General features: G+C 38.8%; 1 protein-coding gene across 1 annotated transcript; it reads right to left on the bottom strand.

Moving 5' to 3' along the window:
* Window positions 1-12,517: 12,517 nt before the first annotated feature.
* On the bottom strand, window positions 12,518-14,354 carry LOC137957494 (probable BOI-related E3 ubiquitin-protein ligase 2). Its single transcript, XM_068805147.1, has 4 exons — window positions 14,188-14,354; window positions 14,005-14,090; window positions 13,507-13,862; window positions 12,518-13,377 (listed from the first exon to the last, which is right to left on the bottom strand). The coding sequence occupies exons 1-4, from the start codon at window positions 14,223-14,225 to the stop codon at window positions 12,820-12,822; spliced, it is 1,038 nt and encodes a 345-aa protein (XP_068661248.1). The 5' UTR covers window positions 14,226-14,354; the 3' UTR covers window positions 12,518-12,819.
* Between the last annotated feature and the right edge of the window lie 6,335 nt (window positions 14,355-20,689).

The following is a 20,689-nucleotide window of genomic DNA, read 5'->3' on the forward strand; positions in this document are numbered from 1 at the left end:
AAAACTTCTTGATCATCATGTTCTGCACATCCTCTTTGTTTCTCAAAATGCATTTCCTGCATATCGATGTTTCTTTCAAGATAGAGCCTATATTCAGCATTCCAAAGAGTGTAGCTTTTCTGGCTTTAGGGATCTTAGATAGTCCAATAAGTCATTCTTCTCTTCTCCAACAAACAGTTGCATTTGAAGAGTAGCATTTTTGCTCTTCACACTATTACTAATTAAACATGACTCTAAAAATCTAGAAAAGAAAGGTTTCTTTGAGATTTGATGAATGGTTCAATCGCTCCAATGATGCATCCCAGTATGTAGGGAAAGGTAAGTTTTTTGAAATTTGAAGACATATTATGCAACTCTTGATTAAAGAAATGAGCTCCTCTAGATTCCATTTTGGCCATTAGATGCAAAGGTGTATTTGAAATCAAGTTTTTTCAATGAATAAATAAATAAATAAATAACATTATTAAAACACTATCAAGAATTTAGGACTTCATGATTGAAACCTCAAGCAAGATGAGAGAGGGAGAAGAAAAAGAGCAAAGAGAGAGAGAGAGAGAGAGGGCTTGGGTAGAGAGGAAAGCAGAGAAAAGAGAGAAAAAAAATTTAGGCTAGAGAGAGATTCTTCACAAGTTGAAAAGTGGAGAGCTTGATTGAACCCTTCAACCAAGAACCCTATTTATACTATTTCAATTATATATTAAGAGATAAGATATGATCCCTAATATCCCTAAAAGAGAAAAAAAAAATTTAGGCTAGAGAGAGATTCTTCACAAGTTGAAAAGTGGAGAGCTTGATTGAACCCTTCAACCAAGAACCCTATTTATACTATTTCAATTATATATTAAGAGATAAGATATGATCCCTAATATCCCTAATTACATCAATCGTGATTATCCAAATCTACATAAATCAATGGAAGATAAATCGATTAAATTAATCAAGGAAAATTGCCAAATCTTCCAACTCATCTGATAAAGATTCCAGCTCGTGAGGTGACTCATCATACCACCTCACGTGATCAAGGTGGGTCCCACCAACTCGTGCGATCATGGTGGGTCCCACCTTATAACAAAAATAAACTAAAAACACATGACATCCAAAGACAGAAATTGTTCTAGTATTATCTTTTAGAAACTTATCTCACTTGTCTTATGATTGGCCATGTGTTTCAGTTGTCTAGATGATACTGAGAAATACGTCTTGAGATCCACCGACCCCACCTCAACAATGTGCTTATATGGAGTATTTGCTACAGAGCTTTTTCCTCGCTTTCCTATTTTAAGAGAGGAAACAATGTACAACTATTGGTAATAGAAAGTTGGAACACAGACAACAAAAATACTGCTCAATGTGGAATTGGCATTTTTCAACCTTCACCACCAACTTTAGAAATGAAATAAGTGCTCCATCACAGAGGTGGGACCGATTACTTGGGATACAAGTCGATACTTTGGGAGCTTTTTCACTTGATAGTCCTAAATAAGCCTCATTATTAAAGCTTGTAAGGTTGCTTGTAATGTCATCCACATCCACATATTGTACTTCCACTGCATTACTATTAGAATCTTTGATAACAAGATCATCATGGTTGACCTAAAAGAGAAAGGCTTAAATCACTATTAGAATCTTTTATAACAAGATCATCATGGTTGACCTGAAAGAGAAAGGCTTAAATAAGTGAAGTGGACAGAGCGAAATGTCACAGAACCAGAACATGAACAATATAAAACCAAAACCTTCGTAGGATAGTTAAAGCTTACAGGAATTCGAATAACATTAGTTTGAATCTGTCCCAAAGGATTGTATGCGATCACAACCTAAAAGATGACCAAATAAAGTAAATATTCTCAATTCTTATAGAAAATCAATGTATGTTTTGTTCCCAAAAAAAAAAGAAAATTAAAGCATGTTTTTAAGGTATTAAACATGTGGATAACATATTTACTATGCTTTTTCCTTTTGGGGTTTTTTACTAAGCTATTCAGGATTTCCTACTGTACTAGAAGCGTACAATGATGCAAATTGGATTTTTTTATTATGATAATACTAAAGCCACTAGTGTTTTGTATTTACACTATATGGTGGAGCAGTAACATGGAAATCTTCCAAGCTGATCTTGATTATTAGATTTATTATGGAGGCTGAAATAGTAGCCTTAGAGTTAGCTGGTGGAGAAGTTGACTGGCATTGGGGTGTACATTCTCATGATAGATAAGACAATTTCAGCTTCGTAGTTAATTGTAATACTTAGGCGATTGTAATAAAAATTAAATGAAAAAATCAAAATTCAAAGTTGTCTAGGCATGTCGAGCTTCAATATAAAATTTTGAGGATGCTCACATCCATTGAAGTTATAACTTTGAGTTATAATAAATCAATGAAAAACTTGGCAGATCATCTAACCAAAGGCTTGTTGAGAGGACAAGTACAATATGCTTCTAGGGGAACAAGATTAAAGCTTATTACTTGAGTCAACGTTAATGACAACCCAACCTATTTAATTGGAAATCCCAAGATGAAGGTTCGATGGGAAAAACAAGTTGAATAAGTGATTGGTAGGAGCACCAAATTAAAGTGAATTCAATTAATGTCCAATTTCTATGAAATAGGTGTCCAATTGTCCTCGTTATGAGGTTAGTGTGTTAACTTAATGATATCGAGGCTATTATAGCATGGTATAAAGTTATAATATACCCTTAGAGATATCGTTAATGTGAGTATGACTATGAGGCCATAGTCTAATAGAGAATTAAGGTTTGTTCTCTAAAAGGCAGTCACAAGACTCGATACATGTGTATGGCCAACACGCTACCCTAATGAAACACATATGCAAGATTAACACTTAGTCGTTGGAATTCTCAAAGCTTATACATAAAGTTCAAGTTCAAGATTCGTTCACTTAGGGCTGGTATAGGTAGCGAAATACCAACTAGATGAAGGTTCAAATTAGAAAGACACTTGTCAATGAAAACTATAGGGTATTGATTGCTCGAACCTTCTCTTGTCTAATTATGTGTCAATTGTCAAATTTTAGAAATGGTGGGGAATGTCAAAAGTTCTTAAAAATTCAAAGGCATGCACATGCAAGCTAGAGGCTTAAAGTGTGCCCATCTTCCACCCCTTCTTTTGTTCCCTTTCTCTTCTTTCATTTTTTTCGTCCCATATTGCTTTACGACGTGGGACTTAGGAGGCTTATAAACCTTAAGCTTCTTACCTCATTTGAGTGTGTGAAACAAAAACAAATGTGCACGTGAGGCATCCATGTGCGATGAGTTTTTTTAAATGCTTGAGCTCATCTGATCGTTGGGATGAATGAGGATTAGCACCTTTGCATGACACAAGTTACAAATCTGAACCATTAGTAAGACAATTACATATATGCATCGTTGGATCATGCATTTATAGATCTGATCCATCGGGATCGTGTGGTTATAGATTTGAATTATCATATCAAACAATTACATATCTAAATGATCATATTGTACTATTGCAAATATGAACCATCAAATCATAGCGATTACATATCTAAATAGTCGGGCATCAATATGATGAGACTTGTATGTTTTCACTAACCTCTGTAATATGCTAAAAAGTTGGAGACTTCCTATGGACACCAAGAGTCTTCAAATTTCAAAAAAAGTTGTAGTATCCAATATAAATAGAATGGTTTAGTTGTTCAGTTTGGACTATTAGTACATATTTCAGTAGAGTACTAAAGGCGATAAATTGAAAAATGACTACATACGTCCTCCTTCAACTAAAAATGCTCATAAAACATAGTGGATAATGATAAGTATTATTTGTATTTCAAGGTAAATAACTACTGTAAATATTATTTATGTTTTTATTTATTTAAAAGAATAATTATATTAACTTTCAGTGTGTAAATTTTAAATTTGCATTGGAGCAGTTGATGAGACTTATATAAAGGCCCATATTATTAACAAGGACACTGCTAGCTTTTGGAATCTAAAATGATACTTATCACAAAATGTGATGGTTGTTTGTAATTTTAATATGGAATTCACTTTTGTAACAGTTGGGTGGAAGGATCAATAGTTGATATTCACAATTTGATACACACACTAGATGCACTAAACAGGCTTGTTATCCCAAGAGGTAATATGTTTGTTTGTTTTATTTATTTGTGTACATGTTAGTTGTTGAAAAGCAGGTATAGAAGAGTGATACATGACTCTCACAACAACAAGTTAATGAAGCAGTTCTTTTCTAAAAATACTATATGGTATCAGAGAGGGTTTTGTGAGTTGACTCGGTCAACCCATAGAGATCATGTGAAACTTTTTCTGGTTTATCATGTCTAGTAGTATAGGTTCGTATTCTACCTTTTTCTTCCTTTCATGCCCCCATACCTATTATTTTCTTAATATTCATTCCTTTATAAGGATATTTTCATATTTCAAATTATATATCGAAATAATTGTTTTAATCTAATTTCCATTGCAAAAAGAATTTCGGCAATCAGAGTTTTCTACAAAGAGAAATCGATTTTGAAATAGTAAAGGTCATATAGTAAGAGAGGTTCGAACAGTAGTAGAAAACTTTAAATTTTTAGGCATTTTATGCCACCAAGAACAAGTCTTTATATAGAGAATTATGTTCAAAAGAATTATATGTAAGTCTATTTTTTTAACATATCAAACTAGTTCTCAATTCGAGTTTTTTAGAAGGAGATCAATATTGGAAGAGTAAATGGTTATGTTAGCGAAAGAAGAAAGAGTATGAAGATCAATCAGATTACAAAGTCAAAAATCTATTAGATTCTTTCTCTCAAATGAAGTATATTTCATGAAGAAAAATTATATTCGAATGAAAGGTTTCGAAGTTTAGTTTTTGAAGGAGTTACTTTCATGTCAATCTGATTTATATGTAAAGAGTTATTGTCATTGGTGTAAGAAAGGGTTATGCTACAAAATAAAGCAAATGAAGTGGTCATAATAGATTCAAGAATGAAACTCTTTATGTCAATTTTGGTATCAAATTAAATCTCTTTGATTCTATTGTCTTGAGCAACAAACTATTTGTGAGTTCATGCTATAATTTGGAAGATATCAATATCAAAAGTAACAAATGTTAGTTCAGAAGAAAATCTCTCTTTTTTTCTTTTTTTTCTCTGCTATTATCTCTCCATGCATTGAAGTGAATGCAGTTTCCTTTTCTCCTAGGGTCCAAGTTTTTATGGCAAAAAACTCTTCTAATTCGAGGGTTTTGGTCAAACTTAATTACTCCATGTTGTACTCATTTAAAGTACGCAATATCTTGCTTCAATGTTGTTTTCAATTTTTTACTCTTTTATTACTTGGTTGTGTATCTTTTGCATTATTATCTCCAAAAACATGTTTATCCCCTAGAAATTTCTTTGTGGTCATACTTAGTCCAACATGTTTGTTATATTCACAATTCTATCGTTATAGTCTCCTTATTTTTTCTATAAAAAAAGGTCACATTTTAAATTCATTTGAAAGTATGAGTGTTGCATAGTCGCATCACTCTAGTTAAAGTTGTTTTCCTCTAGTATTTCTTCAGTTTATCATCTTATATTTTCATCACTTCAAAGCAATGCCTAGACCCACTACCTGAAATATATAGAAGTGTCTCTAACATCCAGCTCAAGTCAAAAATTCTATTATTCACTCAAGAGGTGATTTGTATTAGAGTTACCCTTAAGAGTGAGTAATATTTTTCTTGTACCCTAAAATTGAGTCGTTTTTTGCCTTTGAAATTGAATGGATTGTTTCAGACTATAACCATTTTGTATTGGCGTATAGAGTTTTCTCATACAATTCAGAGTGATTTTCTCCTATATTGTGTTTTCATCAAGCTAGATATATATGTTCTTTTTATCCTAGCTTGAGGGGGAGAAGTTAAAGATGAAATACAAAAAAGATGTATGTTATTCCACACATTGTGATAAGTTTTATGTGACCAAAATATTCAATAAATGGGGAGAACAAAATATGAAGATTTTACATATATGAAGAATTATTTTAGTAAAAGAAGATTGAAGATCAAGAATCTTTTTAATTACAAGTTGAAGTCATAAACTCCTGGTTCAGGGGGAGTGTTGAAGAGCAGGTATGGAAAAGTATTACATAGCTCTCTCAGCAACAAGTCAATGAAGTATTTATCTTTTCCAGAAATTCAACATTAGCTTTAGTCTTATTAATTATTGATGTAGCTTATATTGTAGGAAAATACTACTTGGTAAATGTTGGGTATACTAACTTGCATGGTTTTTTAGCACTTCATCATTCAAGTAGATATCATTTAAATGAATATGATGAAAATTATCTCCCTTAGACTTGGGCAAAGTTATTCAAGTATCGACATTCATCGATAAGAAGTACAATTGAGAGGAATTTTGGTATGTGGAAACAACAGGATACAATTTTGGATCAAGCACTTCCATATACTTACAAGACTCAAGTGAAAATTATCATAGCATGTGGCATTATTCACAAATTTATGTGGATATCATATCGCAATGATGGAGGCATTGAAGGAGAGGAACCAACAAAAGTTATTGAGGATGATGAAGATGATTTGGAAGAAGCAATTAACCGGTCTACAACCTCAATATCAAGGAGAAGAATGAGAAATGAACAAACTCAATTTGCTAACCATTTTTCGTAACAATATAGACGCTCAAATGTAGGACAATATGTAAAGTATAATGGTTGATTTAATTTGAGTAAAAAAATTTAGATAATTTTTTTTTAATTTTGTATTTAACATTTTATTTTACTGAAAATTTAACGGATAATTATGTTATGTATGAGACTGATTAATAATTTTCATTTATTTCCTTTGGAAAAGGCACTAAGAGGTCTTATAAGAAAAATTTTAAAATTTCTATGTTTATTCCTGATAAGGCACTAATATGATTTTATACAGAAGGTTTCTTCGAAATGAATATCTCAAGACAAATATTTTTAATTTTTCCTGGGATATCTAACTAGAGGCACTGAGGGGAGCTTACTAAAAATCTTATTTCCCTCAGCAACGTGTGTCATCGATAGCTTTCTCAAACCCCATTTAAATACTAAATATATGACAATAAACATCTAAAAATACAATGTCCATGTAAGTTTTATTCTTTTAAATGGACACTGTTTTAAGTTTTTTATATGATTATGGAGATTTGTCTTCCAATTTGTCTGATCTTTATAGATTTTGGTATTATTGTCATTAAGAGAAGGTCCAACTCATTCATCACAATGGATGGGCCCTTTTCCAATTGCTTTTTTCTGAAGGTGATAAAATACAATTGGTTTTGCTTCGCCAAGAGTGTCGCTCATCACTCATGAGGCTCCTGTAAAACTGGCATCTCTGTGTCATTATGCCAACCATCTTCTCTATCAGAACTCGGAGGTGCCCTAATGGTCAGGTCGTCTCCTGCATACTCTCTCTCTCCCTTGTAATAAGTCTACTTTTGCCAAAATCACAACGAGTCCATGTGCTCTTTCTCTGTGCCTTTCACCGAAGCAGACGTGAGATGCGGACTAGCTGAATGACATAATGTCTACTAGAGATAAAAAGGATAAAGCCAACAGACTACAGAGGAAATGCATCAACTAAAGAACAGCTCACTACATAAAAAGCTGTACCAAGCTGTGGCAACTGCCATCACCTACAGCAACTTCGACTACATCACCTTCCTCCTCGCTCTCGGGCCCCCCTCTTAACAGCCTTCATCACCATAGAAGCTCTGCGTTGATGGGGGGTTGCCCCTCGGTAGCTTCTATGAAGTATGACCTACCATCCGAACGTCTCCACCCAGAAAAGTAATTGCTGGTTCAATCTTGTCCACCTCCTCACCCAACAATTCAAATCATATACAGACCAAAAAGAAAAGCTCATCGCTTGCGGTCCTGTACGTTTTCATTGTTCTTTCTATCGGAACCAATATACAGTTCGGATCAGTGACTTTACTCCCACCAATTCAGCCTGCGCAGGTGGACCTCCTATCATATAAAGATCAGTAAAATGGCGAAACCAACAAAGAGAAGAATTCAGAGATGTATTTTGTGAAACTAATGTTATTTTAATGTGTACAGGAAATGCACTAAAGTTGTTTTCTCCACTTCCGACCCCGAAGAAGACATGAGATATTCAATGTCCTCAGTTTAGTAGGAAACATGTCACGTGAAGTCTTTGGAGAGAAGACTTTGCTGATCATTAGTTCCATCAATCTTTTGTCAAACACTTGAACTAGGTGATAGCTAGGACCGTCCAGAAATTCAATTAGAACCATAATGAACGACGACCTTGACTCTTTGAATGGCAAAGCCTAATTCTACCAAAATCCTTAGTGGCCGGTGATGATTCAACCTCAGGAAATCTGGAGTCTAATCTAACAAAGCATTCTTTCTTTTAGAATGACAATCTGGTTGAGTGGTTTCCTGGCACGTCTAAATGCAGTAATTGACCTAAACTAGCTATTTATTCACACGGAGTTGTCCCATCCGAATTTCTATCCAGTCTTTAAATAATTTCATAGGAATGATGTAACCAAGTGGAAAAGGAAATGTTTGCATAAATATTATTATAATAATCTTAATCAGAACTAGGTGAAGGCAGAACATAATCAATTACAATCAAATTGTCCAAACGGATCAAAAATTTGATATTTCGTAGCGATGTCTTCTAAACCCGGCTTTACAGTTTTCTTCTGTTCGTTTTTTGTATTAAAGCGGAGAGAATCAGCTGACGGTGAGCGTCACATGTAGCCAAAACTGCTCCAGAATGATTTCTTTTATGCAATGTCGGCAAAAGAGATCAGTAGAGGCTGTCAAGGACTGATAAATTTCTGCACTGCAAAAAATGTCTTGTGATCTACATCAAGGGTTTCGGTTTTCTATTTGGTACTTAGCTACTAGAATCGCACGGTACATCATCATCTTCCTCCTGATAAGGCTTAGGTCTCCATCCCATCGAAACATCTTAGCGTGGGCTTCATGCAGTTGAAATGAAGCCTCTCCCAACTGTGTACTTTTTCTTTTTTTTTTCTCAAAGTAAAAGACATGGTTTCATAAGTCTGGCAGATTCCTTTGCATTGCATGATTAGTCATGATCGGTTAGGAGATCGTATTCAATCTCTGTGTGAGAGATAGTGGCGTGTGCAGGCGAATACAAACAGTCGGATACCTTACCTAATGAGGCCCGGCTGGCTGTTTTAACTTAACTTTACCTGCTTGGAACTTATAAAAGGCTGAACTGCTGGGATAAAAAAAATTGCAGGTTCTGAATGTGTGAAAACAATGTAAAGCTAGAAAGACAAACAACCCTGTATTTCTTTAGCATCTCTGACAATCGAGCAGTCGGGTCTCAAAAGTCTCTTAGAAGCCACAACTCGCAAGAGTCCTTACGGGGGCATCTAAATATCTCCATCACAGCAGCTGCCACCTTGCAAATTTCTATGCACACCATATCAGTACTCTCTATAACTCCTCCCTTAATTTAGCAGTTTCTCCATTAAAATCCACTATAGGACTTGGACACTAAGCTGCCCGAGTAAAGGTAGATTCCGAGGGAAGAGAAACCGAGAAAAACAGGAAAGAGACGTTTCCAAATCAATTAATCCTCCTCCGAAAGGTATCTTCCAAGTGGGTGGTTCACCCTATCTGGGGTTGGTCAAACAAAGCCTTTGTTTCAACTGAGGATTACATTAGGCCATGATTCAAGCAAAAGCATTGATTGATCCTTATTTATATTTCCTGGGTAAAATGATTCAAGTGAGATGTTGCTTCCCCATCTCTTTTTTCATCATGAAAGATCCAGCTGACCTGATAATTGCCCGGTGACCCACTCTCAATTGGTTATCTATTTCCCACATTCAGTCTGGAGTTGAGGATGAAAATGATATCAGCTATTACCCATTGTTAAAAGAAGAAAAAATGGATCCTTATCTTTCTCTTTGAAAGGGAACTGCAATGAAGCACGAATTAAGTTTATTCTCTTCTGCCGCACAGCCCAATAAAAGAGTATTCCCCTGAAAGTGGGTAAGAAAAAGACATCCCACATTCCAATATTAAGTAAAACTCCCACACCGAAAATTAAAACAAAAACAATCGTGGCTTCTTTCTGTGGACAAATGTTGTGGGATTCTAGAATTTAAATCCGATGCCTTCTCCTTCCCCGTCACTACAAAGGTTAGATTAATTAGCTAGAAGTTAAAAACAACAGTGTAGGATTATATAATCCAAAAATAATAACAAATTGCAGAGGCATAGTTTCTCATGGCAGTAATCCATATTAAATCCGGCATAACGTAAGGCGGACGAGTCAACTTTGTCCACGGGCAAACAACCTCTGCCATAATCATGGGTCCCATCTCCTTGATTCCTACTTCAGCTTTGAATAAGAAAACACAGAAAACCAAATCGATAAAGTCTCTGCTCCCACTCCAAATTCCTATACCACTCGTCATGAACAAATGCCTCCACCTTCATTCACTCCTTTTGTCTCCACGCTTTTGCAAGTTGCATACTTCTCCTCCTTCCAGGGCCATTTACCACCTTCACTCCGTGGACCGAGAAAGATAACCCACTCAAATATTTAACTGCATTGGCAGCATCTCCTACCATAAATGAGACACGGGTCGTTTTCCCCGTCTCTCTCTCTCTCGCTCTCTCTCGTTTTTATGATTTTCATCGTCCTCGTTTGGCTGTGAAATTGAAGGAGGAGAAGTGGGGGGATGGACCTAGAAGTAGATAAATGTCCAGTACCTTTTCTTAGGGAATCGGATGCAGGAGTAGACTGACCGTTCTTCCCTCTGTTTCTCAGTCTGTTACTACTATTTCTTTCCAAGATAAAAAACGATAACAGTAAGGTGGTAAATCGGAAGAAAGAGTGAAAGAACGATCGACACGTCTGTTCACGTGTATCTGAAAAGACATGGTTTAGGGTTCCCCTATCCCAACATGATGCAAGTTCTCCACCATTTACTGATGACACGCCAAGGACAAGGAAGGTGGCTTTGTCACGCCTATTAGTAATAATAGAAAAAAGAATAGGTCTAAAGCAGTAGCCAAGGACAATTTCTTTTCAAGGTTATCTTTCATTTATAAAGAAGGTACAGATGGTTAAATTATAGCACTAATTAGACCAATAATGGTGCAACATGGTGGAAGAGGAGATGGGTCTGACTCAAATTAAGATAGGTTTTATCCACCTTCATCATCCTACCAGAAGATTTTAAAAGTAAAGATGCCAAGAGTCCCGGTTTCAAGACTCCATTGACAGGCGTTATGTCTCTCATCCATTTATATTACCATCAGAGTAATAATATAAAAAAAAAATGGGGGGAAAGTGATAAAGTTTTGGGTACAATAATAGTAAACTGGAAAGGAAGTGGGAATTATGTAAGTGTCGCATCTCATGTGATGCTCTAAAAGAGATATTGAGGCCTTTTTCTTTTTGTCCGGTGCGGTCACCCCGTCTAACGTCCTGCTTCACCAAAACCAAGCAACTTCCCCCCACCCAAAAAGGATGAGAAAGGAAAAGAAATGAAGATTTTAAAGAGGGAGAAAAGAAGCGGTGATGGGAGGTGGGTGGTGCGAGTTACGACGCGGCCCACAGTCATGGGCGGTCGCCTCTCCTCCCAACCACTGCGTGTAGAATAAGTCATCCTTCATCCCTCTCCCTCACTCATGCCGCTTTGCGCAGCGTGAGTCAGGTATTCAATCAAGTCATTCCCGTTTTTTCTTACGCACAGAGGTAAAAATGTAGAGAGACTAGAGTGGCGACGTAGGCGACCGAGAATCAGAATGCTTCGCCCCTGCCCATGCTGCTCAGTCAAAGCCTGCTTCCCTGTCTCTGTTTGATAATGGTCCAAAGACATAAATGGGGATTCTTCGTCGCATCAGATACTTTTAACCGCGGGCTCGGGCGTCCTCCACTCCGGCAACAATTGCATACGGAAGGAGAGAGAAGTTAAGAACGCTTTTACCCAAAGATAGATACTGGAACAGTGCCGCAGAGTCACTCGAATTTCACCTTTCCAAATTGACGTTCCAACGCTCTAAGCCTTCCTAACCAGTTACAGAAAGTTAAAGCACCAAATCTTCCCTTTCGTACAGTGTACCAGACCTTAGTGTGATTATGGATGCGCAGGGAAAGAAACGTATCAGACTTCTTCTTTAATAGCACAGCCAGCATCTGGAAACTTGAAACTGGAAACCACCAACTTCCACATGAAATTTCCCAAGTGACCCGCCTGTGCCAACTACATCCTCGTATAAAGTCGTGGGTAGCTTCGTCAGTAAGAATTACCAGAAAACAAAAACTAAAAAAGGTGTTGTCAATATCATCACCGAGGCAGAGGTGGGGAGGGGCTACCCTCTAGGGGCAAGAGAAGCATATAATAAATACTTCAAAAGCCACCTTGCTTGCTCCCTCGTACGTACGACGCACATAGCCGTTAAACTCGGCCTCTTCTGAATGTTTTAGTAAATTTATAAGCAAAAATCAATAGTCCTGGAAACAGAAAACCGCCTTAAATGGAAAAGATACTCTGAATCATCACAATCCGACATGCACGTCGTCGTCAGAGAACCCAAGGATGAAGGAAGATATACAATGAAATTATCGGCGTCCGAACTTTTTCCTCCGCAGAGAAGGCATTATCAGCAGAATACAAATAAAGTTTACGCCAGTAAGCCTCGGGAAAAAGAAACTTTAAAACTGAGAAAAAAAACTGTAACCGATACGAAAACCGTTTCGATACATTGTATCGGTGAAATTCTTTCCAAAAAAGAAAAAATTTAAGCCGGGAACGCCGCTCAGGTACACACCCCCTCACGACAAGAAGATTTGCAGACTTGCGTTCTTCACGGATTTGCAGATCGGGCATGTGTCCAGTTTCGACTCGCAGTCCTTGCAAAGGCAAAGATGCCGGCAAGGGAGGAGCAGAACGGACACATCATTCTCCTTGCATACTTTGCAAGTTTTCCGACGCTTCATCTCACGGTTCTCCCGTAGCGTCTTCTCGGTTGTTTCGGTCTGTTCTTCCACATAACAGCACGACTGAGCGTCGTCAGCGAGTGCGCCGACCCCGTCCGTGCTGTCGCCGTAACCTTCTTTGGCGGGACCAGCGTTCTGGAGTAGAATTTGCTCTAGGCTCGTCCGCAGGTTGGAGACCATGGCTTCGTTGTTTTTGGCGACGTTGAACCAGATCTGATTCTCCGCGCTGATTTGTCGCACCTTCTCTTCCAATTCCGCGTTTCGACTGCTTGCGTTCTCCAGTTCCGTTTCCTTTTCTCTCAGACGTTTCAAAACCTGCTGCTCGAGAATTGAAAGCAGAGATCTGCAATGCCTCTTCCTTGCGTCTTCCAATCCCAACCGAAGCTTCTCGCTCTGTCAGTATTGTCAAAAGATTAAAATGGGACTTAAAAACAAGGGAGGACAATGAAAAACAGTTAATAATACTGTTAACTTCCGCGACCATAAGGAAAGAAGAATGCGAAGACATTTTACGTAGGGTACCTGAAGTCGGATTAAAGCGTCGATTTCTAGGTTCTGCTGGTAGAGGCAAGAAGCGAGATCTTGACAGAGAGGAGAAAAGATAGCAGTCGATCTTCCACTAGTCGAAGTGCCGGCGGACTCCATCAACCGGCTGTCTTCGTAAGAAAGCTGCAAACCAGAGGAAGCGGCAGGGTCGGCAGTTTTGTCCGTGACCCTGTGAAGATTGGCGAAGCGTAACTGGCTGGACATGTGCTGCTGTTGATGCGTAAGCGCCATTTGATGATCGTCGCGACTTCTCTTTCGCGACCCGGACAAATTGCAAGTTAATTCGCTCTCCGGGTCGCTGAATACGGTTCCAGTAAAGATTGGCTGTCCGGCTGCATGAAGTCGTAAAAACGGATAAGAAAACGCTTGTTCGTTTCATCGGCAATGAAAGCGAAGAGAAGAAAACCCACTCAATTCAACTAGACGAAAATAATAAAAGAAATGAGCGAATCTCCGGCCGTTTCAACCGCTTACCGTAATTGCTGTAACCCCTCAACAGATTGGCGCCCTGGTTATCAAGGTACCGCATCTGTACCTCTTCGAAAGCCCCGTTCCGCACTCTAGAAACCAAAAGAACGAAAAGAATGAATAAGCTTGGCCAGACTACAAATTCAAGGTAAAACGCCCATGTTGAAATTGGAAACCCTTTTTCCTCACCTGAACGCATTGGAAGGATATTGAGCCTGCACAGACATTAAAAGAGGAAATCCCTTTTTTTTTTTTTTCTCGTTGATTCACTTGAGCCTTTGGTCTTTCGTCTGTTGGACACCGACGGCTAGCGGGAGAGAAGGAGCGAGGGAGCAAGAGATGGAAACGAAGAAATACGTGGGAGGGAGCGGTTTTATAGTAGCGGAGGCGGAGGGGTGAAGTGTCAATTTATATATAAAGTAATAATACTTGGATTTTAAATTAGAGATATATATTATTATAGAATTAATGAAGGATTCTGGCGTGGAGGTGGTGGTCGAAGCAGCATTCACACACGAATATAAATGGGGGACGCTGTGGCGCTGCAACAGACAGTCAAACGAGATAGCACGAGAAACGAGTGCAAAAGTGCACTACTTTTTATCTCTCAAAAACTCGGAAGTCTAAACCCCCCGTCCTCCGTCCGAGTGCTTTGCTTATTCCCGTGCACAACGCCAATTTTGCCAATAACTCCATACCTTAACCATTTTTCGTTTTCTCTGCAGTCTGCACACTGCACTCACTGCTTCTATTTTTCTCCTACCGTCCATTAGAAACGCGCCGGGCCCACCTCGGGTTTTTCTAAGTAATGATCAAGTCGTGTCGCCTCATGAAACCAGTCCTTGAATTTGGCCCAACCTCCTTTCTATTCTTTTTAACTTTATCCTTTCAATCATATATTTGGCACCCGGGGCCTACCTCACATTGTGGGCCCACACCGGTTTCTCTCTTTCTGACGCATTCAATGGTAGATAACGTGAACTGGGAACACTCCGTAGAGTGTGATGGGGATTGGGATGGAAACCGATTCCCACTATATCAACCGAACCGGATCGTGTGGACCGTTTGACGTTACTTTTGGTCTGGACTCGAGACGTGTGACCCAAGGAAGAAAACGGAAAACTTCCCTTCTTAATTTGTTTAGATAAGAGTGGAGAAAAGATTTGGTCTCGGGAATCGGAGAGGTCGACGTCGTCGCCGGCGGGAGTACGACCGGTTTCTAACGCTTCGTGCCTTAGCAAATACGGAATCCACGCGCTGACATGGAAGATGACGTGGAGGTTTCCGTTTTGTCAACTGACAGCGCTTTGTCTGCCATTTTTTTCCCCCCCGGTCATTTTCTTGTTTTTTTATGTCTCAGCCTCGGCCACTGTAAAAACCATAAAAAACGAATTAAGAGGAAGAAAAGGAAATTTTAATGAAATTGTCCTGGGAACCGGTGGATCTCTCGGCTTTCTCTCTCTCTCTTCCAGTCACTCCTCCTCGCAACAGCTCTGCACATGTCGGGCTGCAGGCAGTAAATCCCACGAATTACGGCACCTCGGGTCAAATCGCAGCTCTGAAGAAATCAATCTCCCGTGTTTCTTTTTCTTTTATAGGAACCCGGTCAAACTTGACCGAATTAACCCCTTCTTTCCCGCGCCTGCCCTACCGTTCAGGGGGTAGGGCCGGAAAAGGAATAGCAAGTTAACCCATCAGCAGTCACGGTTCGTAAGGTTAGATTCGATAGGACCTCGGAGCCATCTTCGCTTAGAAATTAGGATAAGATAGGTTTCCGTCCTTTCTTTGCTTTTTCTTCCACACTGTCCACGACCGAGGTTTAGTCATCGAAACCGCAATTTCTCCTTTGTTTTATTCATTGTTTAATCATAAGCAGATCAATCCAATTTTTCGAAAGTTGCAGGTGCTCACGATAACTCGCTACACGTCCTCATGCGTTGAATCAATGGTTTTCCATCGTTTTTCGTTTGTTTCTTTCGGAAGGCTTCTTCCCCGGCTCTCGCATCTACTATAGCTACCAGGACAGTGACCCTAATCAATTCGGATCTCCGTAAAGGTCGAAACGAGCACAAATATAAGCGAAACCCCCCTGGGCAATCTACTATAAATTTTTATTAAGGGAGATAAGTGACGGGTCTCAATCTCGAATTTCATTGAAAACAAGCTAAAAGACTCACGGCCGCTGGCTTTAAAATAGTCCGAGCTTCTTCAATTAAAAACTTGGCCGTGACTTACTTGGGAGAAAACATGGCGTGTCTTGCCACTAAGGTTTTGTCACCATCAGCCCAGGTAGCTTTGCAAGTCGGAATAACTTTGAGCGGTATATATATATATATATATTATACTTTTAAAAAAAAATACCCTTTTTCCATAGATTTCATAGGAGGATAAAGGACTTTGCTTCTCCCATTTGTATAAGCCACCAAATCTGATTCTAAAGCAATACCTTCATCCCTTTCTCACTTTCTTCGTCTCCTCCTTTAATATGCATTACTTGGTCTTAATAGCAATGATAATGATAAGAATAATTATGAGGATGATAATAACAGAGGGATAAGGTGCTTTCATGGCTTTGAACCTTTCTGAACGAAACGGTGTTTTTGCCTTTGGTTTATCCAACCACCACCATTACCCACGAAAAAGGGGGAAAAAATTGTTGATTGCCTCAGTGATTAAATCACCAGTGAAGACATTATTGGAAGGAGAGTGATGAAGAACCCAGATGAATATTCATCAAAAGGGGGCCCACTCGCCGCATGGAGACAGAGATGGATCATGTTATCTTCTGCCAAATCCAAGAGATTGGACGTTTTCTTCCCTGAAATTATACTAGAGATTGACAATGGGAACCATCCATGACTCTCTACCTGCAGGCCAATTTGGAAACGTTTTGGTGAAATTCTTGACATCTTACTCATCTCTTTCGTTTTTTCTTTTAAATTTTTAGATGATTGGAAAGGACAACCATTTGGCATCTTCATCGGAATTCTGGAACGAAAGTCATCTCTTTTGTTTCTATCAACATTGGAATTGTTTACATCGGATAACTACATTTCATGTTCATGTCCTTTCCCCACCCCAATGAATGTTTTAAAAGGACAATCGGGAAGAAAACAAGTTGAATTTTCAAGAGATTGAATCCGAGGAGGTTACATACGTCGGTTTCTTTGCGCTATGTGAACGAGGTGGGATGCTCTAACTCGGTCAATGGAAGCTACCCTCTCGTTCTTCTGCCATTTTCTAATCTTTCTGGAGCGAATTAGTTATAACTTGAAGAAAAAGTAAAAGGGGATTAGTCCTTTGATTAGGTATGTCTCCCAACATCCGCTGCCCATATAATGGATCCCACGACTCCTTTAAACTTTACACTTTGGCAGAAGAAAGTACGGATATATTTCAAGCCTTTAATAGACCCGATAGATAATGGAGGAGGAGGAAAGCTGTTTTTTTTTTCTTTTTTTTCTCACCATCAATTTCCATAGCTTTTCATGCATTAAATAGAGTGCTGAGACAGTTTTTTATTTACTGTGTGGTATAATGAGGGTCAAATTTGGTCTCTTCATGTCATTATTTGTAGAGAGGATGTGAAAGGAGCCACTTGCATTTTGGTGTTTTCCTTGCAAAGTCCAACTCTTTCTCTTATCTTTTGCGGGCATTTGTTCTCCTACGGAACATTTTAACTTTCTCCCAAACCCACAGGACACAGGAATCGTATAAAGAGAAGAGAAAAGAAAATGAATGCAGTGTTGAGAGGTAATTGGTGTTGAATGGAATAGGAGAGATTTCAATGCTTCCCATCCATCGTTTTTAATCAGACTTTGGAGTACATACATCCAAGACATGTTCCAAACACAAACAGCTCTTTTATGGGGCACACACCCATAAAAACACAAAAGACCTGTCTGTGGGACCCGCGACAATCAATTCAGAGTTGGGTGAGAAGTGGGTGGGACCCACGTTTCACATTCTAGGAGCAGTGAAGGCGCTTTTACAAACCTCATTTCTCTGGTTGGAATGATCACTAGAAGTTAAATACCAAGCCACATAACTTTGTCCCCACTCAATGCTTTCATGTTGCATCTGCACTAGGGGGGTCCCCACCCCTTGGAAAACTAGGCAAATGATTTTTCGAATAAATGCTCCATTTTTTTTTTCTTTCACACTCCTCCTACTTTTCTTTGCTGTTCAAACACTCTTTTGGTGCCTTGCATGAATTGCTGCCTTTTTGAGTTTCACATGAAGTGGTGACAGGCAACCCATCATTCTCCCTTTTTTTCTCTCTCCCCCCCCCCCCCCCCCCCGAGAGTGGACTATGAGCACAACAAGCGCTGCCCATTTTTGACTCCTCCACCACCAACTCTTTTAAACCTCAAAATCTCTTACCTTTTAAAAGTTGTCAATTATACCTCTAGATTTTCTTAACTGGCTTCATATATAGGATTCCGTTCCGTTCTATTCTATTCTATCTCTTCAGTGGGACATTAACAGTTGTTAGCTCGTATTCTAGAGCATCATTATATTCAATTCTTCGAGCTTTAACAACCAGAAAATTCCGAAAGAAATAAGTTGTTTTGTCAAACCCCTGAAGACTTTCTCAGGAAGGGAAAAAAGGGATTTGATTGAAGCGTCAGACCAACTAATCTCCATAGTCAAATCTAGCAAGCTAATACGACTTTCCACGATTCCAACCAAGTTGCATTGCGTTCTCACCCGAAACTCACTCCATTTTACCCTATTTTTCTTCTGAGTAGACATGACATGAAAAGAGCAAATTTACGTGCATTGCAGCTTCGTTGGAATTTATGATAATCAAAGGAAACTCCTCGGATGTTCCTTCCTTCTCTTTTCCTAAATAATTATTTAAAGATGTCAGACCCGCTGGGTGGGTGCCAGGCTTCCTCCCGTTTTCCTTTGGCAATTATCTGTTTCCCTCGTTTGATTATTCAGGTAATCAAATGGATTCTTTGCCATTCAGTTAATAAAAAATGAACAAAAGTAGCCAGACATCATGAAAACCAATATTGAAAAGCATCTGAGTAAAGACAAGGCCGATGCCTCAAAGCCTTGGACAGAAAAGAATACCCAAAACCAATAATGCAAATAATCAATTGAAAATGTTCACAAGTGGTGTCCCTAAAATTGATGCACTAAAACATCAGCCGCCGAGCAATACAATAATATACATGGAAACGTGCATCGTTAGAACATGAACGGGTTGAGTATGTAAAAAAGATCAACGATACGATCCTGAGTAATTTATGTGATTAAGATAATGGTACACCGTATCCAAGATGCCATAAATAGAAGCCTTTGCCATATAATTAAAATAGTGTTGTCTCAAAAACCGTTGTTGTCGCGCTCAGAGGACAAGGTGGTGGGGCCCGCATGAGTTACGAACTTACCAGTTACAAGTTACGACTACAGCTATCTATATCTCTCTGTCCATGTGGCCCGGCATCCGCGTGTCTTTTAGCCAGGTTTGAAAAACGAACAGTTGGCGAGTCTTTTTAACATTTTTTTTAAAATAATAATAAAAATAAAAGAAGCGCAATCAATCACACCAAATCCTTTGCTTCCTCTGTTTGCAGATTGAACTACCCGACAGATACTCGAAAACAGTCAAGTCTACCACAATCCTCACGTCAGGTGGGGACCACGACTGTCCCTTCTCTACGTGTGGGGCCCAGCACGTTTAATGACGATGCTACCGGCCAAGAGAGGGACACAAGTACCCGATTCGTTACGGACGAGACGAGGAGTGGGGTCTTCTGGCACCCGAACAAGGACAGGGCCCGGCCGGGTTCGATTGCTGCTGACCCTCGCGCACGTAACGTGGACGTGGCCACCTGGCGGCTGCGACTTCGCCGACGGTAGAGCTGAATGCATGCCCCAAGTTGACTCGGGAATCCAATGTGTTAGTTCCTGAATTTATGGATATATTAAAAATCATAAACAGATTTTATTTTTACTTTTTTTATTATTTATAAATATAGAAATAAAGTTAGAACCTCTTTTTTTAGGGAAATTATTCTATTTATAAACTATTATTTATTTTATTATATTTAATAAATAATAAATAATAAATACATGGGATAATAAATAATTTTTAAGTCTGTTACTCAATTGAATTTTGATAGTAAAAATGAAAATTGGATACGTTTGGATTCTTATCTCTAAGACCAGATCATTTCTAATACAGATTTCTGATAAGTCGTAATTAATTAGGATCTTGAATGCTTCATGTGAGGACAAAATATTCTTTAAAACCGAAATACTGAATGCACCATTGACCTTCCATCCACCCCCCGTATTCATTATCTGCCTCCTTTTAAGAGCGCCATAAATTTCCACAACTGTGACTTCACTCCCAAACCCGTCTTCATTGCACCAAAATTCAAACTGATTCTAGATACTCTCTTCCATTTGCTCCATTTAATAGCAGGTCAAGATAGGCGGGATAATCGTATCGGTCGCCAACGCTCTATGGGGAATGAATGTCAGTGTGAATTCCACGGAGCGTTATATTAATCAAATATATATTGTTACGTTAGTGACGAAGAGTCGGGTCGCATTTATATCTGTTGTACGCAAAAAAGAACAGCTCAAAAGTGGAATCTACTGCACGCATGCATAATCGGAGACTTGTACGAATCCTCCAGACTCGAACGCCTTCCATTGAATGAATTGTCTT

The sequence above is a fragment of the Aristolochia californica genome, unplaced genomic scaffold (genome assembly GCF_029961685.1).
Source record: "Aristolochia californica isolate CCGP_79_NKW_82.1479 unplaced genomic scaffold, dmAriCali1.0.hap1 SCAF_1, whole genome shotgun sequence".
Taxonomy (NCBI): domain Eukaryota; kingdom Viridiplantae; phylum Streptophyta; class Magnoliopsida; order Piperales; family Aristolochiaceae; genus Aristolochia; species Aristolochia californica.